The following is a 25,435-nucleotide window of genomic DNA, read 5'->3' on the forward strand; positions in this document are numbered from 1 at the left end:
TACCTCTTGAAGCCCCTCAAGTTTTCACAAGTTTTGCTGAAAAATTTCCACATCTGTAATTATTCACCAGCCCAAAACAAGAATATTTCAGAGTTATGACATGTCTGTCATTCTAAAATGACCCCTTGAAGGTCTGAAAATAGAATTAATTTTGTAGTTGAACTTTACTTGGTATGAACTTGAAGTGTATATATATTTTTAATAGCACTAATATGGTAAATTTCAATACCGTCGATAAGTGAATGTACACAGTTCGCTAACTGTCAGATTTAATATGACGTTATACCTTGAAACCAGTTTACTGCTGCAATGCTACACAGACGGCAAGATTTAACACCGCTATCCCAGAGGTAAAACATTTCTGTTCTCCTTTTTCTCGTAGCCGCTCGAAATTTGCAAATCACACATACAGTGTAAAATCCATGGAAACATTTCTATATGGCTGTGGAGTATCAATTCTTCATTGGCATGCACTGGAGAGACAGCTGGCTCTGTGCTACTGAATCTCACTTCTCATTTTTTCAATGAAATATGAGATAAATGAAAGTCCTTACAGAAACTGTTCAGCTAAACAAGATAATTTAAACAGATTATTCCTGCTGTCTGTTGGCAGGTGTGTTCTGCTGGAGAACTTTCTTGTTTATCCATCTGCCACGGATAAACAGACGATCCATGTGATACAGGGTGTGATAGTTCAGGCAGCCTGTCATGGTCCCTCTCCATACAAAGCCTCAGTGGCCAGCCCCCACCCCCAGACAGGCCACCGGTGGAATGCTGCGCCTGGTATTCTCCCACAGCTCGCAGGCTGCAGGGCTACAGCAGCCTGAAATATGATCAGGCCCCTGTCTAAACATGCGCTTCACTGTGGGTGTGTTCAGGGACAGCGGAAACACCTCAAATTGGGAAAAGTCCTCCTTTGGCCCACTCAGTTACTCTGTGCTCAGTTGAATTCAGATGATTGAAGATGATTCATTACCTGTGATTATGATAATTTGAGAATCCCATATTCTTTGTCCTTGGTAATAATTAATAATTTGTCCTCATTATCATGTCATAGCCTTGGCTCTCAGTGCAGTTTGTTGTCATAATATCCTTTTATATGCTTGGATTCTGTTATAGGTTTACTTGACAGTGGATGATGAAAATCTAATGTTTGATTGTCCAGGTCAAAATAATTGTAAAACAAACAATCTCAAATAAGGCAATCATAAATCATGAGCCCCCTGTGTAAATAAAGGACAAAGTAAATGGTGAGAACCTCATCTCCACGTTGTTCTTTAGTTTTGATCCATACTAATTCCCACACATCCAGTTATTTTAACAATTATGATGTGGTTTTTGCATCACAGTTTTCATTTTCACTGAAAAACTGTTAAAAACATATTTGTCAACCTTATTTTCTTACGTCTAGTAGATTTGTAGACCAGGACATCTCTGCAGCACTGCAGTACTTCTTTTTAATGCTGTTTGTCAATGCTTACTCCAAAAACTGCAGCTTCTTGCAATTTGGATATTGTCATTTTGATTATATTTCAGTTCATTGTGCAGCTCTACAAAGAAAGAGCCAATGGATCCTACACATGTGTTGATGAGCCTACATAGTTTGCAACTGTTCAATATTAAGAAATAATTTTTGTTTTTGTGAAGTCATTGTCGGCTTTAGGTCTACACAGACACCCACATGACCCTCAGTCTCATGTGGTTAATGATCTTGTTTCACACCACGTCTCTTTAGAGGTCTGTTACGTGCAAGACTGCTTCTTCTTATAGTCGAAGGTTGTTTCAGGTTGTTAAAACTGCTGCATCCAAGATTTGAACAGTCAGTACAGAACTTCTCCTTTTTTGGGTTTATTTCTCAGGTTGGCCACTTCAGGAAATGTGAAGATAGACACAAGACACAGGATACAAGAAAGTACTTGATACTACCGAAATATTCTCTGTCACGAATTGAAAGCTAACTGAATATACCATGTCTTTGTACAGTACGTACACATACATATAAAAAGGTTTATGTAAACTGGTTTTCTATTATGTGTGTGTGTGTGGTAGAACAAGTTCAAGCTTTGTGTGGTGAACAGTTTGTGTCTGTGAATCAGCAGCACATTCCCTGTGTTGAAAGGTGGCCGAGCTGGAGGGTTTTATGGTTTACGGCTGACTTAGCTGCTCGTACCATTGCTTCACTCCCACGGATTAGGGAGCATCCCGTCTTGACCTGGATTCAGAAGTCAGAGCCGCCTGCTTTAGGATGGAAATTTCACGGATAATGAATGGACATGTATTTACATCTCACACTGTTAAGATGCAGCAGTTGGCACAATAGAATATCACACTATGTGGATGGTATGGCACAAATATATAGAAGAAACTAAGAATTTCAAGAATGAATAAATTACACAACTTGAAGACTGACTACATCATAAGTCATCGACAGCATGAGTATATAAAGGGTTACTGTCATTGACAGTGTCTGTCCAGCGTCTCCCTGCTGACTAACAATGGCCACGTTAACCCAATGACCTTCAGTAAAGATGCTTGTCTAAGGAGACTTAAAGTTTGATTTTAGCAGAGGTGACTGATGGGTTTGCCAGAACTTGAGAATGTGATGATGTTAGATTGTATACCACGTTTGTATCCCACGTTTAAAGCTAGGGTCTGTAATGTTGTTCAGAAACACCTTTTGTTATACTGGGAGAAATGGTCCTGCTGTCCTGAGAGTAGTCAATACATTATGTATTCAGAAAAAGGAACGAAAATAATCAGACCTCTTTGGCAGCTGCAGGACTGAGAAAAAGCTGACCAATCCGTGCTTTTCGGCCCGAATAGCACGGATTGGTCAGATGCTCGGATTGGTCAGATGCCTTCATGTCTCGTTCTGCCTGCGCCCCCCTCCGTCACTCCCTCCTCCGCACGTGCACATGTTACGTTTCACTGATGCCGGAAATATTCAGACGTTCATTTGGTTAAAATGGCAGAGAAAATGCAGCCAGCGTTACTTGTGACAGCTCACCCCACTAAACAGGCAGGGAAAAGAAAGCCTGAGCCTGAAGTCAGACCCGAGTCAATATCGGTATGGCGTTTGAGTGGTGGAGACAACTGGGGCATGTGAAGGGCCTGAAAAGTGATGCAGAGGTTGCTCTCTTTCTGTTGGACAGGTAATGATTTGTTGTTTGAATGAAATATGTATGGTTTGCCAACTTGGCTACGTTTGTAGCTCGTATTAGCCCAATGCTAACGTTAGCTTCTTTGTGTGTTGTTTTTAGCCATGAGAATGGCTAATGTGTCGGCGCTGGATACAGGTCCGCTGCATTGCGGCTCTGATCCGGTTTTGCTCTGCCTTCCGCTGCCAGATGCACGTTCAAGTTTGTGGGGGCGTGGCTTTGGACGGAGCACTGATGGAATGTGTGTGTGTGTGTGGGGGGGGGTTGAAATTAGAGGAGGTGCCACTTTCAAATCTTGCTAGTTCGCTCACTAGCTTTCCAGGATTGTAGACCCTAGCTTTAAATGTTTTAACTCCACTTCTCACAGAATCAAAAGGATCATCCAGTGACTCTGGTTGGTTTAAATCTTATGTAGGCAAAACTGCCACTGATGTTTCTGTGGAATATTTTCCTGTAGATTGACGAATCAAATTACTTGTTTTGAATAGCAAATTATGATTTGTTACATAGTGTGATATTTGTTTCATCACTGATTGTTGTGCCGTTGTTGTCTTTCAGGCCCGAAACATACAAACTGGGGAGCTCGCTGCTGTGAAGATCATAAAGTTGGAACCAGGTGAGAGTGATCTTGTCATTTTATCAGTTTTTCTCATCACAGTGCTGTTTTTTTGTTTTGTTTTTTTTTTAGCTGAAAAATATGGAGAATGTCTGGAAAACAAGTCTGGAATTTTCCAGGGTTTTGAGTGGAATGCACAAAAACTTCTTAAGAGAAAAAATATTGTTGTACAGCGCCAATACTCATGATTGCAAACATTTATGTGCTCATAGACACAGTGTCGTTTTACATATTTTGATATTTCTATGGGGAATTGTGATCTTTGGTTAATAGAGAGCAATGGTTCTGCACTCAGTATAAAAAGTGCTTCATTTGTTAAAGACAAATCTCTTCCTCCACAAGTTAGATCGTTTATGTGATGAAGACGAGGAGGACATTAGTGTGTGTGCCCAGCTCTGGGGTCCGTGCTGTTGGTGACCTAGTGACAGAGTTAGTGCGATCCAGATTAGTGGGATTACGACGAGGGCTTTATGCCATCAGCAGCCAGACTGAGCTCAGCTGATTACCACTCAGCGAAGGAAGAGATTCACTGCTGTTTGTTTTCTCTTTTCATTCATCGCCTCACTGTTAGGCTGGCAGTGAGAGGATGTGGCACTTGTGGGATGTTTGTGTCTGAGATTCAAAGGTGTTTATTACTTCAGGTTAGATGACATTCTGTTCTGTGTGGGAGACGGAAGTTCAAAGTGATGGCTCCAAAAACATTTTTTTTAACTTCCTGCTAAGACTGCAAAGTGTGTGTGTGTGTGTGTGTGAAGAAGAGGATCGGAGAGTTTAGCTGTATAGCTGTAAGGATGGAAGAATGGGCAGAAAAAGGGAAAGGGACTTATTTTACTTGCTGCTTGCTGCTTTTGACTTTTGAGAATATAGAATGGTTCCCCCACACCTCAGGACTACCAATTACAATTATTTTCATTAGTGATAGATTAGCAATTAGCGTTGTTTTTGTTTTGTCAGTATCTGCACATTAAAAGTGCGCTGCTTTGGCTCTGTTGCAGCATCCTCTCTCTCTCTGTAGACTCTGTGGTGTCACTCAATGTCCTGCTTACAAAAATATCTAATTGGTTGCGCGTCACATGTGATAGCCAAACACTCAATCATCTGAATCTGCAAAGTAACTAGCAAATACAGTTGATAAATAAATGCGGTGGCGTGGAGGTTTTAAGTAGCAGGAACCTCAAAACAGTATTTGAGTAAATTGTATGTCGTCATGTCTGTCACTGTTTATTCTAAACTTTGATGTTAATATTTTTATTTTACTGCAAATGTATATCAATTACATATATCTTTTATCAGTCTTCCTAAAACAAGTATATAAATCAATCTCTTAATGTCATTACCAACTAATTTTATCTATAAAATGCCCCTCTACAATTTTTCAGAGATGTTTTTTAATGTTTTGATTTTGCTAAACAACAGTGTAAAACTCAGACATTAAGTCCTCTCACTGAGAAGCTGAACAAGAAATTATGACTTTACTGTTTTCTGTTGATCAGTTGCTTAATCGACTAATTTCAGATCTAGTTTCAGATCTAACACACTCACTGATCTACATTCTTAGTAAATCTCACTTGTCCAAACTTGGATAATAAAAGATGAATGAAGAGTGCAGATATAATTTACAGCAGAGGGTGAAGTCAGGTTAATGGTTTAAAGCAGTTAGTTAAGTTTAACAGAGAGGATTTTTCTAGTCACATATTGTCCTGTATTCATGTACATGGTACTTAAGTTGCATAACCCTGGGAAGGTTTTTCCTCCCATAAGCATCTTAAAACTCCATTTATATTTTCTCTGTTCATATTTGCTCTATCTTTTTATGAGATGACGGGAGGATTAACCCAGCCCAGGTCGTCCTGTTTAAGCAGGACTCTATTTTCTTTACCCCCGCTTTTGCACGAGTCACTCCTGACTGTGCTTCAGGTAAACACCTCTGGGTGGACCGGAGACTCAAACAGGTTTGACCAGGAGGAGGAGTGACGCTGGTGTGAAGAAAAGGACACAAACAGAGAAAGGAGATAGGAGTGGTGAAGCCCTCTGGCTGCAGAGGCTGCAGGGAACAGAGCAATTTAATAGGATAAGTTGGGCAGTAAACAACCATTGAAGACCGAGTGAGTGTTGGTCGTCACTCATTGACCACTGATGGAAGACTTGCCGTGTACAAACTCGTAATTGCCAGGTCTTTTTAAACCCAATTACTACATCTCACTGTAATTATCTTCATGGAAATTCATTTGTCTTTGTTTTGTAGTTACTGCCGGGTAGACGTTGGCACCAGTCTCCTGGCAGTTTCCATTAGAGATTCTTCTTCTTGCCGTTAGGGTGTGGAACAGTGTCTCTCATCTCTGTGTACATTTTTCCCTATAAGCTGTCCCGTCAGAACAGAAGCTGTAACTTTCCTCAGACGGTTTCATTTTTAGAATTGACCATAAACCTCTTTCCCTCAAAAGATGCCATTTTAAAGGTAAACTGACATAAATCCACACTGGTCAAAATAGCTCCAACAAACTGAATTGAAACTTGAAGCAATGTGTAAGGGTGTGGAAATTCAGAGAGCGAAGGGAAGCATTTGTTCTGGGAGGAAGTGGCTTCACTCTTGAGGCCTCAACTCGCCAAGAAGAGAACACAGTCTTGTTGTTTTTTTGTTTGTTTGTTTGACCAAGCCTCGGTCATGTTACTGAATTTACCCTTGCTCAAATGTTTGTGGCTCTTCGCAACCATTTGCTCTCTGTCAACCAATAGATTTGAAAATGTTTGTGATCAACAGTATGAACGTGACACCAAATGATACAGCCCTGTAATTACAGATGCAATCACATAAGTACCCCAAAGTGTTGCTTTTTTAAAAATAGTTTTCTCATGTGCGAACAAACAAGACTGTGGGAAATTATATTATATAACATATATGTCATATTTGACATAAACCACACACCCCATAAAACCCCTCTACATCCTAATTATGCCACTTAAAAAAATGGAGATTTACAGATAGAAGGTCAGGGTTCAAGCTGAATAATATTTGCACTCACTACAATCTCTGTTGACATTGTTCTGCATGCTTAATTTATTCCTGTTGCAGACCTGCCAAGCATCTGTAACAAGAATCATAAAAAGAGATTGCCATGGTTAGCTTGTAGGAATAAATCACTGAAACCAAGTCTCAAGCACAGAAAGACAGGGCACTGAACCATTAACATGACTTAATAAGGAAGTTTAATCGAGCTATTATAAGTCATATTTTGAAAGTAGTATCCAAAGATGCATTTAAAACCAGTTGGATGTACGCTTGCACATCAGTATCTCAGCTGTGCAAAAACTAAAACATATTTTTGTGACATGTCTCCTCCCTTTGATTTATGGACAAGGTTAGCCTTATTCTCTATTTTGGATATTGTCTCAACAAATCCCATGAAAACACCTAAATCAATCACGTGTCAGTCTTTTTCTGAATACTTTCTGACCACCTCACTGTTTGTTACACCCATCTCCATGGAAAAACTCAAAAGTGAAACTGAGAGTTTTGTTTACAAAAGGCTCAGTTATTTCTTAAAATATCCAGACACTAGTTTTTTGTAAACGTCACTCACACTCTGGTAAACGATGCATTTCTTGTTCAGTTTCAGTTCCAGTGTTCATTGTAATGAAGCAACATAACCTTGTTTTTCAGTTGAAAGAAAAAGTTAAAACCAACTCTTGCTACACAGAAAACACTTGTTAGTCTGATGAACTCATTTTTTATTTTGGTCCTTTTTAATGTGATTTGATTTCTTTTATGGCACCGACCGAAATGCTTCGGTAGTTCCTAAGTATGAAAATATGCCTTGTCATTTGGTGCCAAGTTTAGGTCCCCAGAGGTTAATCACGTGATCAAGATCTGATAATGCTACCGGTGATTGGCTGTAACGATACACGTGATTGCAGCATGCAGGAAAAATACATACGTGTATATAAAAGCGTGGCTCCCTTTTAGCAAGATTGATGTCAATAGTCAATTGGGTCGGCTGATTAAACAGACGGGCTTGTCTGTGTCCTGTTGATTTTTCTGCTAACTGCTAAGTGAAAAGGTGCACAGTATGTAGCAGTGAGCATTAGACACTGACTTGTCACTTCTTTGCAAGTGTTATTTTGCACTTGAAATGATTTGTTGTTTATTTTTTCTAAGATAATTGTCGTTCAGGAACCGGTATTGGTACCGGTATCGAAAATTTTTGATTGATACCCAGCCCTAGTGGACAGTACGATTTTTTTGCTTCAACCAGCAGCTCCCTGGGTTTCTCAGCTGATCAGTCCACAAAAAAGCAGTCGCCTCTTAGATTAGTCTGATGAACCTGTTTTAAATGAAAAGAAAAGTGACGTTTGTGATATATTATAACACTTTATGGTCACCTTCAGTGCAAGTACATAGCTCATAGCTCTTTGTGTTATGTTGTTTAAGTCTTCGACTGTCACTAAATATGCAGATAAGTAGCTGAGAATACTTTGAAAGCTACTGGAAGTTCTCTGGTTTGTTGTTTATCAGGGCAGTTATGCACGTGTTGACATTCCAACCAGACTTTAATTCAGACACTCACGTGAGAGAGCCTAACCCCTCCCGGACAGCCTGAAAAACAGGGCTGCTGTTCAGCAGTCACCTCATTGGGTACAAACTGTTTGTGCACTCAAAAAAACAACCTCTGTGGTCCAGGATGTTTCTCCATTTATCATGTTTTCATCCACAGTTCAAGTTCCCCTGTACCACTTAAATTAGGCTGGACCACAAGCCACCTGGTACGGTGTCTGGACCTATGTATAAAATCCAGGTCAGGGAGGCTGCAGTTGCTGTAGTTGCCAAAAGCTGCGAGACTGTTTTGTTAGACAGCTGTTTTTTTTTTATGACAGAATATAACCATCAAAACATGCAACACAGATTAACAGATTTGACACTCTTGTCCGTGTGCAGGGGAATAAAATAAATGATTTGACAGAGATTTGTATGGTTAAATGAGTTTAGTCTGGACTCGTGCAGTTAATGACGGTCTGTTGATAGAGCGCTGAAGCTGGCAGCGTCTGGTAGATCTTAACCTCCTGTTAATGTATTCCAGGGCCGTGTCCCTGCACAATTGAGAGCAGCTGGGCTTACATATTTTTGTCTTCTTACTTCCTACTGGTCGGATGTGTTAGAGTGCTCTGCTGAACTGGAAAGCAGCCTGGATATCAGCCTCTACCACATAAAATTTAAAAGTACAAGGTGTTCCTTCTATTGTGATTGGCTGTCCTATAATCTGCTGTATTTGATATTGAACCGTATATTTAGAGGGGATTATGGGAAGACTTCGTTCTGTGGTCTTGAGTTTGGCAAACTAAAAGGAAAGATTTTAGTTTTTTTCTCTGAAAGTTCAAGTCGTACACAACCTTTGCTCCATCTGAAACGCTTTGAGTAGTTATTTTTGTCAACGTTTCAAATTCACGATTTGCTCTCGTGTCAGAAACATAAATTTTATTTTTGTGGGTTTTGCAGATGAATCATAACCCAAATTGTTATCCCCAAATGTTGTAGTGTTCATGCCTGCAGTCATTTTGTGAGGTGTTTATTTCCAAATGGAAAATATCTCATTTTGAAAAGGAAAAAAAGCCCCTGCACAGAAAATGAAAATATAATTTTTTGTCCATGTGTCTGTGTGATTTCTCTCTCGGTTTCCAGGGGATGACTTTTCCATCATACAGCAGGAAATCTTCATGGTGAAGGAATGCATGCACCACAATATTGTGGCCTACTTTGGGAGCTACCTCTGGTAAGAGCCAGCTTAAAATACTCCTGCTTTATCATTTTACACTGTATTTTCTTCTCTCTCACAGCCAGTCCGAGCACTAACATTTGTGGAATTCATATGTAACTGTCAAAAGCTTTTAATGAGCCGCTGCCTGAAACTTACATGACGTCTTTAATTGCTTAGTCACACCTGTGTGTGAAAGTATGACTCAAACTATTGAACTGGGCTGACTGGTGCTGACTTGGCACTTCAGTGCCAGGATGCAGCACTCATGTTTTAATGCAGCCTATGTTTTGTGGCTGCTATCTGAAAGGAAGTAGTGCCGGTCCACCCACCACTGCCTCCGACTTCCAGCAGGTTTAACTGGAATATGAGCCTCTGATCTGTTTTTATATGGCTGTTAGTCCAGAGAGATGAACGTCTAATCCCAGCAGGAATGTCTTGGTACAGTCTCGCCACACCGCGCACAAATGGTTACCGTAAAATGTTAATGAGCAACACACCATGCATCAATTATTGTAAAACTGGATTAATTGTAATAAAAGAACCACATTTTTATTCAGGGAAGTTCCTGACCTGAAATCATTTCCATGTCCAGATGAAAGGTGTGAAAAGTGGCACAGATGTGATCAGATATCTGGGGCAGTGCGCAGTATCAGCTGTGTCAGATTTGTCAAATGTCACAGTTTGATCTTAGTCACACGATTTTATTTTTAACTTTTTGTTAGAAGAATGACATCATTCTTTAGTCAACCCTCTTGTGTCATCCAGTTCACCCACTACAGATGCCATAAACTACTTGGCTAACTAGCTACATAGCGCACCCAAAAAATCTGTTTGTTTGAGCTGTGAGCTTTGTGGTATTATGTTACTAAAGAGCAGAAAAGAAGAGGGACTGATATGTGGGTAACAGGATTAATGTTTTCAAGGGCCTCACACACCAGGCCGATGGTCGGTCGTCGGGCAATGTTGGGGCCGTTGTTGAGCATATGTGGTCCTGGGGCCTAGTCTGTGCAGTGTGCCCCACAGGGCTGGCTCTGCTCAGCTGTTGTTGGCAGCCTTTCAGCCCGTCGATTAGATAAATAACTTGAGTTTTGGTCCGAGAGAGACGACATGAGGCGACAGGACAGTCGGACTTTGTCACTGCTAGTTCTTGGATGTTGGTTTGGTGTGTCTGTGCCCATATTCCTAATTGTCAAGAACGTCAGATGATGCTGTGGAGTAATGCAAGAGTGATGTAATGTCAAGTGTAGAATTGCATACTGCTGGGAGTAAATAAGTAAAGCCACGCCTTACTTAAAGAAAAATCACAGTAATGTGTAGTGCATTAAGTTTTTTGAATAACGACCCCACAATGATTGTGAGCTTGTGGTGCTAACTGTCGAAGCAGCTGATGCTAACTATTTTTCTCTGATTTCACCAGTCGAGAGAAACTTTGGATATGTATGGAGTACTGTGGTGGAGGATCCCTGCAAGACATTTATCATGGTGAGTCATAAAATGGTTTTAAGAACTGTTCATACATTGTAAAAATCCATCTCTGCCTTGATCCTTACCCTGCAAACATGGAATCCATTGTGTTGTCATAGTGACGGGACCTCTCTCAGAGCTTCAGATAGCGTATGTCTGCAGAGAGACCTTACAGGTTATTACACTTTTCAATCTTTTATTGAATTAAGTTACATTTTAAGTCTGAACTCCACTCAGAATACATGATTTCCTTTCCAGGGTTTGGGTTATCTCCACACCAAGGGCAAGATGCACCGTGACATTAAGGTATCTTATCTTTTATCTTTTTGTTTTTGTTTCTTTTTTGCCCTGATTTCATCCACATCAGGCCCACATGCACCACATTCAGATACTTTGCTTCATGCCAGCTCAGACAGATTAGCACTGAAATCTATAAGATATAAAGTTCAAATCTTTAGAGAGAGACAAAGACGAACATAAGCAGCAGCCGCTCAGTCTGCAGTACAGTGGTCTGACACCTCTCTGATGGAGCAGCTCTGCAGAGGTGTGAACTCAAGTCACAGGAAAGCGCAACCTATGTGCTTACTTAAAGCAGTGATCAATGGCGTCATTTAGTGTGGTTTTGAGGTTGAAGTGAAGTTGATGTTGCCTGGTGTACACACTCACTCCTCATGTGTTATCACTGAAGGTCAGGGCTGGACCTATTATCTTTACTCAGCTCTACGCAGCATGCACTTCCTGTTTCCTCTACTCTCACCGCAGGATGCTACCAGAGACAGTGTCACTCACAGCCAACAGAAACAGAGTTGAACTGTCAAAAACCTGTGAAAGTAATGCAACTTCACTGCCAGTCAGATCAGTGACAGAGGAGCATTTAAAGACCAGATGTTACTGTGAAACTTGAACATGTGATTGGGATTTTATTATAAACCAGTTTGACAACACAGCTCACCTCAGTGCTCAAAGCATCAGTCACGTGAAACTACAATATGATTGTCTCTTCAATGTGTGCCCTTGAGGGTAAAAAAAAGTGTTAATTTGTTTTGTTTTTTAACAGGGTGCCAACATACTTCTAACAGACAACGGAGATGTGAAGTTAGGTAAGTTGCTCTTTAGCGTCTTAATTCTCAAGGACTTGAAAACCTCTGTTGTGTTCATCCGTATGTGGATTACATAACCCGAAAGGCCCTGTCAATCCTCGTTACAGCTGACTTTGGAGTCGCAGCCAAAATAACAGCCACCATTGCCAAAAGAAAGTCCTTCATTGGAACACCCTACTGGTGAGTGTGTCGCCCTCATCAAGTTACCCATTCTGCCTTTGACAGGCCACGTTGAATAGTTTCCAGTTTAGTCAGAGGTGCATTGATTCTATACCGTCAATCAGATACTGAAAAGTTTTGCAGGCAACTGTCTGCTTGACTGATAGAATCTAGTCTGTGGTGCAAAGGTGGTTAGAGAAGTGTCACCTTTTAAAGATACAGGTTCAAATCCCCACAGCAGCTGAAGTGTTTGTGAGCGAGACACTGAATCCTTGGCGCCTCCGCTGATCCTGACTATTAAAATCACCTCCACTTCCAGGACGACTAATTATCTTAGAAGAGCCAGTTTATTTCAGGAAGTCCAAGGCTCCTTTAGGACATGTTTTCTGACCTAAAATCATTTGCATTTTAAATCTCATTCGTTTCAGGTGTTTTCTCAACCTTTGGTCATGGTTTTTTGTAATTTGTCATCCTGAATTCTTGTCGCCAAATTTGTGCAGGATGGCTCCAGAAGTAGCAGCAGTGGAAAAGAATGGTGGATACAACCAGCTGTGTGATATCTGGGCTGTTGGCATCACGTCCATAGAGCTGGCCGAGCTACAGCCTCCGATGTTTGACCTACATCCAATGAGGTATGTTCTACTTTCCATAAAAACGAACAGTTGGAACTTCCTCAGATGATACTTGGCAGGCTTTCAGCTCTTGTCAGTGCTCTCGTGTTTGATCACATCTTTGGTCGCTTGAATGGTCATCCTGTAAAAAAAATATATATATATATTTTTTTTTTAATTGTTTAGGTTATACTAGAAGAAGTCACAGGCCATTTCAACTTAGGGAAGTCTATCTAAACCATTTCTGATTCATGTTTTTTGTTCTTCCTTAGAGCTTTGTTTTTGATGTCGAAGAGCAGCTTCCAGCCTCCGAAGCTAAAAGACAAAAACAAGTGGTGGGTTCCTCAGAATATTCACTGTGCTATTCTTGGATTACAGTATCATACTTTATTGTTTAATTTTACAGAATAATAAAGCCAATTGCATTAAACCAATGTCATTTTCTTCTCCAGGTCCGCCCCCTTCCATAACTTTGTCAAAGTGTCTCTGACAAAGAACCCAAAGAAGAGACCCACTGCAGAAAAACTTCTATCGGTAATAAATCTTAATGCCCACTCAGACATAGATTGAACCTCAGATTGCCTTTTAATGGAAAGTTTGCATGTTCACCACGTCTCAAAAGTCAAGTTTGTTTTGTCATTGACAGACCCAGTGGTAAAATCTAGCTGTAGCATATTTATTAAAGAAAAGTTTGTTAGATTTACAATATATTTATAATGTCAAACAGGGCTTGAGTCCAGACTAAATGATGTCTACATGCACTGATAAGAACTGTCTTTTAAGGAGACAGTTCTGCCGCTTCTTAACAGTTTCTTTCATCATTAACACTGTGTGTGTCTCTGAGGAAAGGTGTCTGCTCCTCATGTTCCAGGAATCTGATGATTAATGCAGACAGTTTAATTACTCTGTAACATTGAAACTAGGGAGTTTGATATCATTCCTTCAGGGATGTTAATCTTCCTGGTTGCATGGACCTTGTTTGAGAGATTAAGATATGTATGAACTATTACTCTTAAACTGTGCATCAGTTTCAGAAAACCTGCAATCCTGTCTTGTTTTTTGCAGCATGTGTATGTAGCCCAGACGGGTTTGACAAGGAGGCTCGCCGTTGACCTCCTTGATAAGATGAACAACCCAGAAAACCACCAGCATTACAGCGAGGTGGACGATGATGACCTCGAGGTAATGACTTTAAAAAACAGTCTGTTTTGTTTTGTTGAAAAAACGACTGTGGGAAAATTGACTTTTGCTTTAATAAATTAGGAAGTAAGTTGAAAGGCCTCAAAGAACTTATCAGAGATAAGACGATGAGAACTGACAACTGAAAGTATAAACCTGAAAATGTAATAAATGTTCTCCATTCTGACTGCAGGACAATGTTTATGATGATAAGTCTTTCATCTTTCTTGACAAATATCTTTCATGCAAACACTGACAGACTATCAACAGTGAATGTCAATATAAGCACAGCACGTTTTCTCAGCAACGTGACAGTAAAAGTATATTTCCACGTTCCCCTAAAACTTCCCTTCCCCCTCTTCTTCTTGATTTTCTCCATCGACATTATTATTCCAACTGGAATCAACGTCACATCTATGTGGCAGCCAAAGAGGTGGTACCAGTGCCTTAAAAGACCATTGTGCTTTTCTCCCCCCTGACAGCAGTAGCACTGTGTTGGCCACGATGAATGAAAAAACCCTGAAGGCTATTGACTGCAAGCAATGGAGCTTGTTGCAAACAAACAGCCTCTGGGATGCATAATAATGTGATGATGCAAAAAGTAGCTCTTGGTTCTGCTCGGGAAGTTATTTCTCCAGATTATTTCATAAGAGTAAATCCATGATTGTGCCAAATGACTCAAGGCAATGCAGCGTCATCGTTTCATAATTTGATAACGCTTCGCCCACTCGTCTTGCCAAGTGCTGCTCCCACTGTAAAAGCCTATTTTCTTATCTTTTAAATCTCTGTCTTCTTCGCTCTTTGTTCCAGCCCCTCTCTGCAGTCAGACACACCATCCGCTCCACCAACAAACAAGCCCGAGCTGAGAGGACGCGCTCAGAGATTGACTGTAAGTGAACAAAAAGCCCAAACCCATCACTAAGACCCAGCCCCCCTGCCATGTGTCTGTCCTGTCATTGGTCAGCATGTCAGTCACCCCGGCTGTTTAGCCTGATAGAGCTCTGGCGGCTTGTCTGAGGGTCATCCCACTAATCCTGAAGCAGTCCCTGGCACTTTTCCAGACCACAGCATGTGGTAGTGTGCATAAAAATAGCCCGGGGATTCACGGAAGAGAAAGTGGATGTAGTAGAAATCCATGATGCTTCTGCATTGTGTGATAATTTTGAGTAGCAAGTTAACCTGTCGCTCATTGTTTTACTCAATGAATAATGTGTAATAGCTTGTCTGAAGGGGTCATTAAGGTTTCTTGAAGAATTTGGTTTCCAGTCAACAGTTGTTGGAACTGAATTTGGCAGAGGATCCAGCTTAATGGATTGTCCCCCTTCAGGGAAGTTGTTGCCTGTCTGTGTTGTCGTCACTCGTGCTAGATAGATTTGGAAGCTGTGTCGTGCCTGTCGTGTGTGAAGTGTGTGTTTCTCATATCACCATTTTAAGTTGTTGTTGTCACAGTCCAGTGTTGATATATGTGTCTTTGTTGGAGGTGTGTTAGTTTAAGTTAATTTATTCATTATTGTTGTGCGCCGGGAAATTCATTCTCATATGAAGTGGGAGTAAACTCTCCCTTTAATCCATCTGAAGTAATAAGACCAGTGCAAAGCAGTGGATGCTTTAGGCGAGAGCGCTGACATTCACGTAACATACATGTTTTTGATGTCTTTATTTGTGGCTTCATTGTGTTTTGTGCTTGTCCGTGCCGTGATAGTTTGTGCCAGATTCACTTCCTGTTTAGTTGTAATCTCTATTTCTCACAATTACGTCTGACCTTCCCTCCTGCATGAAGCAAACAATGGGACAGTCCAAGGAGGGCCAGGCTCAAGTCCTAGCTTCACTGAGGGACACAGGGGGGCTGCAGGTCAGTGACAGTGTAGTGAGACAGTGTGTGTTTGTTCCCCAGCTCACTCCAAAGACTTCCTGAGAAACAGGATCATGATGTAGTACATAACAGTACATTGTGTTTGAGATTTAAGTGGCACTAATAAGGTGAGCTCCTCTGCATGGGGTGATTACTTACAGTTCCTTTAGCTAGAATATTTTGAAACATTGTGACATCGTGGTTCCTGTAAGACTGACTGAAATAAAATGACATTGTAGTGACTAATCACATCCTAACAAGGAAGTAAAGTTTGACTTGCGTCTCACCTGATAACTCAACTTCACTTGCTCAAAATGTTTTTTTTCTGTATGTCGGTGACTCACCAACTCCTCGTTGTTATCAGTCTTTTAAATACTGCAGCACCTCCACATCATCAGCATTCCTCAAGCAGAAAAACACATAAATCTGCGGTTTGAATTCTTGAATACAAAGTTTCTTTGTTAATGAGAAGCTGATTATGTGGGAGTATTTATTGGCAGGTCGGTTGATTTCCTCGCCTCCATTATTACAGCAGGATCACACCATGTTTACACTGGACACTAAACCAATCTCCTGTATGAGATCAACAGTTTGAAAGAATGTGACCTCGAAGCTAAACTCAGGCGAATCTGTTCTGTGATTTATTTGTAATTCTTCTCCTCGCACCAATATTTTCCCCAAACTGAGCAGATCTGGTTAGTGTCGAAGGTAATCTGTGTTTGTCTCTGGTGACCAACTCATCAGACTCCAGACCAAACATATACATAGCGGCATAATAAATCTGCAAAGGACCTCTGTGGTGTTTTGGCAGGTACATTGTAATACATTGTAGTACATTGTTTATCTGCTTTTGGTTTACTCTTAAACATGATTTCTTTTTTTGTGTGTTAAGAATGGATTGAGCGTGTTTACCAATGGTCTTGGCTGCTACTAATGCACACGGGTGCTACTCCCAAGGCTTTGTGTGTCTTGAAGAGTTGGGCACTGATGCCCTCTAGTGCCCAAGGGGTGTGCAAGATGATCGAAATGTTCAATAAGATTTTTTCATTTACAGTTGACAAGCTCCAGTTTGAACCACCGCTCCGGAAGGAAACTGAAGCTCATTCTGAAATGGTAATAGTTGTATTTGGTTTAATCAGCATCCAACAACTAATCACTTAATTTTGTTGCATGTAGGAAAAGGACAAAGTATATCTGCAAATGTATAAAGGCAGGTTTTTAAAAAAAAACTATTTTTGTGTGTGTGTGTGTGTGGCTTTCCACAGGATGTGAGTAAAGATAATGACTTCCCTTCCCCGTGGAGTCCATTTGCAGAGGGAGGAATAACAACCAGGTAATCCATGGAAACTGCTGTCACGGGAACTGCTCCAATTTAACTCCCCCTCACTCTCTCTCTCTGTCTCTCAATCTAGACCTGGTTTATGTATTAGATGGATGCATCTCTTGAGATTCATCCAAAGAAAGGAAACACAAGTTACATATTTTGAATCTGGTACATCCTCGCTTCCAATACACAAAGTTGGGACGTTGTGTAAGATGTAAATAAGAACAACAATGCAGCCATTTTCAAACAAACTGTATTTACCAACAACAATATTATGAAGTGTTCCCAAGCGGTCCAAACAGTGAACCTCGTCCCATCCATCACTTCATGTCAAAATGTATAAGCAAATGATTTAATTCTGTATCACACCTTACGCAGCATCCCAACTCTTTTGGAATCAGTTTTAATATTAAAGACACAAAATGTAAAGCTGCACGATACATATTGGTGGTAAAATATGTTAGTTTAATTCTGTAATCTGATATCCTTGTTGACACTGAATGTCAATACATTTTGTTTTTGATGCTCCTCATTGTCTCTCACTTTAACCAGCTTGTTTGCTAAAGCTAACCTGTGTTCTGTGCATGAGCTCACTCTCCCAACCTGCACTTAAAAAAAATGTTTTATTTTTGGCTCCTTCTCACTTGTCCGTGTGCTTTTGACTGTTTTTCTCCTTCCACTTCTTCTCTCTGTCCTCTTGTGGCTGTCTGTCTCTCTTTCACATCAAGGAGCCTTCTCAAAAGCGTTGAGGACGAATTGTTCCAACGGTAACACTAACACTGTGTGCGCTGTAAACTCTAAGCCATCCACCCCTCGCCTGGTCCCCCACCCTTTTCACAGTGAGGTTTAGCTTGCACCATGTCTATAAATCACCCTTCCTGACGCCTCTCCATTCACCTTGTTTGGTGTGATGATAGCTGTAGATCCAAACTGTGCATCCTGCTGCATACATGCGACCCAGACAGGCAGGTCGAACAGTGCAGTGTAGAAAGGGACAGGAAAATATATAGTGTATTCACACCTGTTTCTCTGTTCATCTGATACAAAACAAGGAAGAAATTATCCAATCTTGCATTTAAGTTCAGGTCTGGTTCATTTTCCCACTGACTTTTGACAAAACAGCTAAAGTGGTGCACACATGTACTAGAATCACTTTTACCATACAGTGTGTTTAAAAAAAAAAAAATACAATCAAATGTAGTTTTATGGACAGATGAATCGAGACAGCTTCTGAACTTTGTTTTGTTCGGACTGCCAACATCTTAGTGAACATATTAAGTGATGATAAACCTTGAAGTGCAACATCTTGTCTGGCAAGACAGAAAAATACCTTGAATGCAGCTTTAGAAGTTTTTTCTTGGGGTTTCCATCCCAAGATGCTCGATGTCAGTGTTTCAGTGATTCTTCTCCTTAGAGTCATCCCCTCATTATCTCTAAGGAGGGATTTTACACAAACATTTGCACCATTAACATGACTCCTGAGCTCTGATGAGCCCTATTTTCCACACTGATTACTGTGTCTCTTTTCTGCAGGGGACACATCGCTCACCTTGAAGATGCCTTTGAAGAAGTGGAGCTGTGAGTGACGTCAATACATTAAGATTTATTTATTTATTGCTGTAGTTTACATCTTTTTAAATAAAGAAATCTCCATTTCAGGTCAACCATCAAGCCAGGGGTTCCTCCTCCTCTGCCGCCAAAGGTGAGACCAAAAATGATTTATAAGTTGTTTTTTTTTACTGTTTTTGCAGATGGTTTCACTCTTTGTCTCTCTCCTCACATCCTCCCTCAGCCGAGATTGAACAGCTCATCTGAGGAGCTTGGCCTTAACGATGAGAGATCTCTGACGGTTCGGAGATTCCCCAACTCTGAGAACGGTCCGAGCCAGGTGGCTCGCAGACAGAGCACACCTGAGCAGGGCAACAAGGTGGAGCACTCGTCTCCAGATTACCTCTCTGCGAGTGTCAGCAGTCCCGGCCTTTTGTCCCACGCCTCTGATCCTGGTGAGCATATGTGTTTTGTATATTTACGTGCATTTTCCTTTGATTAGTTTCTGTCATCTGAAACCGAGCAGGTCTCTAAGTGAGCTCTGATTTTATTTTTTGCAAGCTCTCAGTAAATCTGAATGTAAAGGTAAGGGACCGTGATGTAAATGTTTTATGATCACGCTTACCCAGAATTTACATCCAGAGATTACAGTGACACCACAGATGTCGTCTGCCCGCTCTCTCATGACAGATAATGACTCGGATGACAGTGTGAATGGAGGCAGTCCCAGGGCACCGCCCAACCGACAGCACCGGAAGGAGAAAAAGGAATTTCCTGTGAGTCTAAAGATACTCCACATCATAATAAGTTTCAATATGTATGTCAGGCGTAACAGCCACACTTCACTCATCTTTAGCTTTAGTTGGTTTTTGGATCAAAATGTCATCTGTGGTTTAAGAGTCTATATTTTATATGTGCCGTGTCTCCAACTAGCTGGCTGACTGAAACCTCAAGTATGGTGTTTCTTTTCCCTCGTCAGATCCAAACAGTAACAGTTAAAGAGGGAAATTTGGCATCCACTCGTGTTGAACATTTAACTGAGTTTGACAGACACAATAGAAAACAGCCCATATTGTTTTTTTTTGTTTGAATGGAGCTAATCTAAGCGGCTAAATTGAAAACAGTCTGTGTTTTGTGTGTGTATTCTGGATCTACATTACTTTATTGTTTGTTTCCTCTCTCTTCTTCAGAAACCAGCTATCAACGGTCTGCCTCCCACTCCTAAAGTGCTGGTGAGTGAATCATATGTATTGTCCCTCACGTCTTCCCGCTGGCCCGGTTTCATGGACACTGTTATTAAACTCGTCTGAGCTGCTGCTGCTGTACATTCTGTAGATATTTGGGGTCCGCAGAGCTTTCTGCTTTGTGGTTTCTTCTGCTCAGCTCAGCTTCAGATCATTAAACCCTGGTTGACATTTAGCGCTTCACTGAGCCAGAGGCTGCCTGTTCTGAGCCATGCTGCTTTTCATTTCAGATGGGAGCCTGTTTCTCCAAAGTGTTTGATGGCTGTCCACTGAAGATCAACTGTGCCACATCATGGATTCATCCAGACACCAAAGGTAAAGCTTCATGCATTAAATACAGTACAGAATTGACATGTTTTCTTAAAACCAGCGCTTCATTTTATTTTAATTTTTCCCTCTAGATCAGTATCTGATCTTTGGGACAGAGGATGGCATCTATACGCTGAATCTTAATGAGCTACATGAAGCTACAATGGAGCAGGTACCAGCAGTAAAATCTAAGACAGTTATTAGAACCCGGATTTGTTAAAAACTATGTACAGTGTTTATTGTTCACAAAGCCCCGCCCCCCCATAAGTCAGCAGGAAATTACTAGACAGTGAATGTCAACCCTTAAAATAATGCAGTTAGTCCATGCTCTTTGGCCTTTAATGCTCAACTATAAAGTTAAGTTTTAAATGTTGTTAAAAAGTATTCACTGAGTCAGCAAGTGTAACATTTAAAGGCAAATGGTTCCATATTTTGTGGGTGCTTTGCTTAAAGCAGCTTCCTCAACGTTTTTTGTGGTGACCTCAGGAACAGTCATTAGTCTGCTCTTGCTCTATAATTGGACAACATATTTTCATATAAAGGGATCAAACACTCCTACTTACTACCTGACTACTACGAACTAATGTCCTAACTCCACAGTGATTTTTACATATTTGTTTAATTCCCCATTCAGCTGTTCCCGAGGAAGTGTACATGGCTGTACGTCATCAACAACAACCTGATGTCTTTATCTGGTAAGCTATGGACCTATCGCAGCCTCCTGCTTCACTGGCCACTGTCATAACCTGCTGCTTCTTTGTCCTGTGTTATCTGGCTGCCCCTGAGGGCAAGACGGTCCCTCTCATATCTGCAGCCCTGAAATAACTGATTCTTTTGTTTACTATCAGAGAGCATCTATACAAAGCTGTGTCCTTGTAGCACGGTGACTCATGAGGGACGCATCTGGCTTTACAGCCTGACCTTCTGCTGAAGAACCACTTAGATATACTGATCTCAATGTATATGAGACAGAAACAATGGTAGTTTATTCTATAGATTTTAAACAGACAGAAAAAAAAACATTTGAAACCAAAACTGTCTCTGTTTGGCTGACCCAGTCGCCCCTGAAGCCTTTTCTCGGTTTAACAGTTGAGGATGGGATTACAAAGTGCGAGGTCTACTTTCGGTTTTACCTTCAGCAGTTTGCCCCTTGGTATACTTAACCTCTTTTCTCTTCTCCTCTTCCCTTGGACACTGTCCATCCTCCTCTCGCCTGGCTTGATTTGATATTCTACTAACTGGCTTCATCAGAAGGTAATCATGCTTCACATCATCATCACACTTCTGTTTTTACCCCTGTTCACATCTAACCTTCCTACATGTGAGACCTGCTTCATGTCACTTGAAGAAATCCTGTTTGAAATATTGAAAACGTGAAAAAAGGTTTACTCTTGTCTTGTCATATTTAAGATAAGTACTTCTGGCTTTGATTACTGCTACATCACTCACTGTTTTATTCACAAAGCTGATGATATCATATTCTGTATTCTGCTGCAGGGAAAACCTTCCAGCTGTACTCCCACAATCTCATCGGGCTGTTCGACCAGCTTAAGAAACCCGGCCTGGCTGCTCAGTTCCAGACTCACCGCTTCCCAGACAAAATCTTACCCAGGTGAGACCAACAAGCCCGGCTGTCTTTTTTTTGTTTTATTTTGTTTTGTGATAAGGTCACAACTTTACGTATGTTGCTACACTCACGCTGTGCAGTCTTTTTGCTATCACTGTCTAACATCATGACAGACTGCTGCAGCGGTAGAAAAAAAAAGAGAAGCTCTGGCTGACTTCCCTTATTCTAGACGTCATCGGCTCTTTTAAGACTGCGGTCACAACAGCTTGACTGTTTTCTCTCCTCAGGAGGTTTGCCTTGACAACTAAGATCCCCGACACAAAGGGCTGTCACAAGTGCTGCATCGGTGAGTGGCCTCTCCCTCCCAACCACCATGTTTTCATTTACTTACCCCTCCATCATTTTAAACTGTGTCAATACATGAGGAGCAACTCCACACTATCTACATGTTTCCTTTTTCTTTGCTGAATGTTTTTGTTTTTAATAAATTGAATTTCTCTTTATATACTAGATATATAAACTTGACCTACATCACTCAGTCTTGCCACAATTTCCTGTTTTACAGTGAGAAACCCATATACAGGCCACAAGTATTTGTGTGGAGCGCTGCAGTCTGGGATTGTGCTGTTGCAGTGGTATGAGCCCATGCAGAGGTTTATGCTTATCAAGGTCAGTTGGCTATTTTCTTTCTTTCCTCTCAAATATTATTGTTCCTCCACAAGTTTCCCTTGTAGGAGTTAGAGACGCACCTCACGATTCACCAACCTCTTTGTTCGCTCTTTCCTCCCGTGGCAGCACTTTGACTTCCCTCTGCCCAGCCCGCTGAAGGTGTTTGAGATGCTGGTGGTCCCCGAGCAGGAGTACCCTCTGGTGTGTGTGGCCATAAGCCAGGGCTCCGAGCCGGGCCAGGTGGTCCGCTTTGAGACCATCAACCTCAACTCCTGCTCCTCTTGGTTCACAGAGATGGGATCAAGTAAGTCAAGCATGTAGGCATGGACGACATGAAATACAGGGAGACGTGTTTGAAGTTATGTGTTTGACTAAAATAAACAGGGAGTGTATTGATGTAGACTGCTTTGTCCCAAGTCTTTATGGATCAAGATTTAATTTTCATTATAGTAACAGCTCCCAAGTGATGATAAAGGCTGTGAGAGTCTATTAATTGTTGTTTTAAGTGTCGTGAAACTGCTTGAAAAGTTGTATTTTTTTCTTCCCACAGCTAGTCAACAGGTGGATGCGATCCACGTCACCCAGCTGGAGAGAGACACAGTGTTGGTGTGTCTGGACCGTAAGTACAGTCTCTTCACAAATAGCTTTTATTTGCTCCAGATGTGAGTGTTCTTACAGCCTTTTTTATTATATCTCTCCACAGAAAATTTGAAGATTGTTAACCTTCAGGGCAGATTGAAGTCCAACAAGAAGCTGGCGTCTGAGCTCAGTTTTGACTTTGGCATCGGATCTGTTGGTAAGATTTAGAGATGTGAATAGTTTTACTGTCTGCGCACATAAGTAGAGGTAAAAGGTAATATTGAGAAAAACATCCAACACGTGTTCAGAAAACTGGTTGTACATTCACCACAGTTACTCATTTAATTGACAAATGGCTTTTTGTAAACTCAAACTGAATAGTTGGTAATGTAGTCCTCTTACTTCCTCTCCTGACAGTGTGCCTTCAGGACAGCGTCCTGGCCTTCTGGAAACACGGCATGCAGGGGAAGAGCTTCAAGTCCAATGAGGTAAAATATTCCATGACCATGACAGCTGGGTGAAACCTTAGAATAAATATCTTCATCCCTGTTGTTATTTTAACATAGGTGCTGAGTTCTAATTCTACACCAATTTATTGTTGGAAGCACTTAAAAAACAGATGACTTACTATTAAACTAATTCAACTTTTTAAAGCTTTTAAAATCAATATTTTCATTGGTGTATTGGTATCAATTTTCATTAGTGTAGAAACACTGAATGCAGTTTGTCACATCCATGAATACAGACTTGTTTGTTCAACATGTGAACAAACGCCTCTGGCTCTCGTCAACAAAGACCCTGAGTGCCAGCTGGTTACATGCGTGGCTTCATGCTGTAGGTGATCCCAGGATTAGACCTCAGGTGGAGCCAGACAAGGTGTCTTTGTGTCGGGTCGAGGTAATGAATTTGTCCCCCTTTCACGGAGGGATTCCATGTTCACCTGATCACGAGCAGCAGAATAAAAGTTCAAGAGATCACAGGGAGGTGAAGCATTCTGTTTTTATGAAAAGTGATATGGCGGGTCGGGGCCACCCTTTTGAAAGCTCGTCGTGTCAGACGTAGTCCTGCGGCGCTCACATGGAACAGAGGGTCTGTTTGTGGAGTCTGCTCAGCCCAGCTTGACAGTTCTCCCATAGCGAGGATTTTTGAAATGTCAGCAGCCATGCAAAATTCATGCTCAATCATAAACGAAAGCCGTCACACAACAGGGATCAGCGCTAAATAATTCAGCCTTTGTCTCCTTATGATTCCCCTCAAAAGCAGCGGCATTCAAAGGGGGGGCAGGCCCACTGATCCGTGCTCGCCTCGGTGGGTGCTTCTCTGAACACCCGAGACCATGTTCTCAGTTAGACTTAAACAGATCAGATCTCTCCTGGGGCCAAGGACTTACACCCAGCAGGTGTCACACAGCGACTATCTCGCATCTGTCGACAAGTTTTCATGTCATGTCAACACGTAAGAGTGTGTTTTGAAGGGGCCCTGGTCTTTTACACTGCGAAGTGTCAGGCTACATCTTGTGACTAGAGCAGGTAAGCTCCAGGGTTGTACACAGTAACACGGAGCCCCTGGAGACAGCACAAGACTGTTTGTTGGTTCGCTCACAGTAAGTAATCCAAATGTAAACAGTTGAGCGGCATGGGAACTCTCTCACTCTGAAATTGATTGACAGGTCTTTTACTGACTCTAAACAAAAAGCTAAATAATTAAATTTTGTGATGGTATTCTTCACTACTTAGTATGCCACCAAAGTGACTTATGAACACATAGTATGTCAGATGTAGTTTGAGTGAAAATACCAGTTTATACAGCATCTAGTTGCATTTTGCCAGTATGTATTTCTGGCTGTTATGACCCACAATCCTCTGCTTTAGCTGAAGATGGCTCACATCAGCTGAGCCACAGAGAGATGTAAAATCACACACTCCTCCTTTTTATTCAAATTTCAGGCTATGGATCGCGACAGATGTAAGAGCAAGAGAGTCAAAGATAAAAGTGCAATTTTCTGAAGAACTAGTGTGTCTGAACTGTGTCTCCACTGGCTTCAGTACGTACTAAAAGTAAAAAAGAAAGAGTGTGCAATTTGGAGCTGTACAGAAAAGTGCTGCGTAAGTTAAAGTGCAAAATTAATAACAACATAAGCTCAAGATAAGAGCCACACCGTTGATGCTGAATATTTAGGTTTATGCCCCTGTGATGAAACTGTGCTTTATTATTTGTGCGCTTGAATGCATCGTTAGCACCACCAATTCATTAAGATGCACAGACGACCAGCTGTCAGTTGAAGTCAGTTGTGTTTTTTCATCCTC

The 25,435-nt window shown here is 41.2% G+C and overlaps 1 protein-coding gene and 1 long non-coding RNA gene across 8 annotated transcripts in view; one reads left to right on the forward strand and one right to left on the reverse strand.

Annotated features, from left to right (window-relative positions):
* map4k5 (mitogen-activated protein kinase kinase kinase kinase 5) overlaps window positions 1–25,435 on the forward strand; it is a 30,710-nt gene that overhangs the window by 2,968 nt on the left and 2,307 nt on the right. Inside the window, exons 3-35 of one of the 7 annotated variants that reach the window (XM_037071547.1) lie at window positions 3,717–3,774; window positions 9,449–9,539; window positions 10,942–11,006; window positions 11,108–11,163; window positions 11,247–11,294; window positions 12,046–12,088; window positions 12,196–12,268; window positions 12,748–12,879; window positions 13,131–13,193; window positions 13,311–13,392; window positions 13,924–14,040; window positions 14,848–14,926; window positions 15,818–15,889; window positions 16,944–17,002; window positions 17,155–17,222; window positions 17,942–17,980; window positions 18,747–18,791; window positions 18,873–18,915; window positions 19,006–19,216; window positions 19,452–19,537; window positions 19,952–19,993; window positions 20,236–20,320; window positions 20,407–20,486; window positions 20,949–21,009; window positions 21,566–21,568; window positions 21,812–21,926; window positions 22,169–22,227; window positions 22,447–22,550; window positions 22,677–22,854; window positions 23,101–23,169; window positions 23,254–23,346; window positions 23,547–23,617; window positions 23,968–25,423. In XM_037071547.1, the coding sequence (XP_036927442.1) occupies window positions 3,717–3,774; window positions 9,449–9,539; window positions 10,942–11,006; window positions 11,108–11,163; window positions 11,247–11,294; window positions 12,046–12,088; window positions 12,196–12,268; window positions 12,748–12,879; window positions 13,131–13,193; window positions 13,311–13,392; window positions 13,924–14,040; window positions 14,848–14,926; window positions 15,818–15,889; window positions 16,944–17,002; window positions 17,155–17,222; window positions 17,942–17,980; window positions 18,747–18,791; window positions 18,873–18,915; window positions 19,006–19,216; window positions 19,452–19,537; window positions 19,952–19,993; window positions 20,236–20,320; window positions 20,407–20,486; window positions 20,949–21,009; window positions 21,566–21,568; window positions 21,812–21,926; window positions 22,169–22,227; window positions 22,447–22,550; window positions 22,677–22,854; window positions 23,101–23,169; window positions 23,254–23,346; window positions 23,547–23,617; window positions 23,968–24,030 (2,553 nt within the window). In that variant the 3' untranslated portion in view covers window positions 24,031–25,423. Of the gene's footprint in view, window positions 1–3,716; window positions 3,775–9,448; window positions 9,540–10,941; window positions 11,007–11,107; window positions 11,164–11,246; window positions 11,295–12,045; window positions 12,089–12,195; window positions 12,269–12,747; window positions 12,880–13,130; window positions 13,194–13,310; window positions 13,393–13,923; window positions 14,041–14,847; window positions 14,927–15,817; window positions 15,890–16,943; window positions 17,003–17,154; window positions 17,223–17,941; window positions 17,981–18,746; window positions 18,792–18,872; window positions 18,916–19,005; window positions 19,217–19,451; window positions 19,538–19,951; window positions 19,994–20,235; window positions 20,321–20,406; window positions 20,487–20,948; window positions 21,010–21,565; window positions 21,569–21,811; window positions 21,927–22,168; window positions 22,228–22,446; window positions 22,551–22,676; window positions 22,855–23,100; window positions 23,170–23,253; window positions 23,347–23,546; window positions 23,618–23,967; window positions 25,424–25,435 lie in introns of those variants that run through there. The other 6 variants (XM_037071543.1, XM_037071544.1, XM_037071546.1 and 3 more) reach the window with 6 other exon arrangements.
* LOC119004575 lies at window positions 6,421–10,956 on the reverse strand. Its single transcript, XR_005070248.1, has 3 exons — window positions 10,095–10,956; window positions 6,798–6,860; window positions 6,421–6,496 (listed from the first exon to the last, which is right to left on the reverse strand). It is a non-coding gene; the product is annotated as an uncharacterized LOC119004575 (long non-coding RNA).

The sequence above is a fragment of the Acanthopagrus latus genome, chromosome 16 (assembly GCF_904848185.1).
Source record: "Acanthopagrus latus isolate v.2019 chromosome 16, fAcaLat1.1, whole genome shotgun sequence".
Lineage (NCBI taxonomy): Eukaryota > Metazoa > Chordata > Actinopteri > Spariformes > Sparidae > Acanthopagrus > Acanthopagrus latus.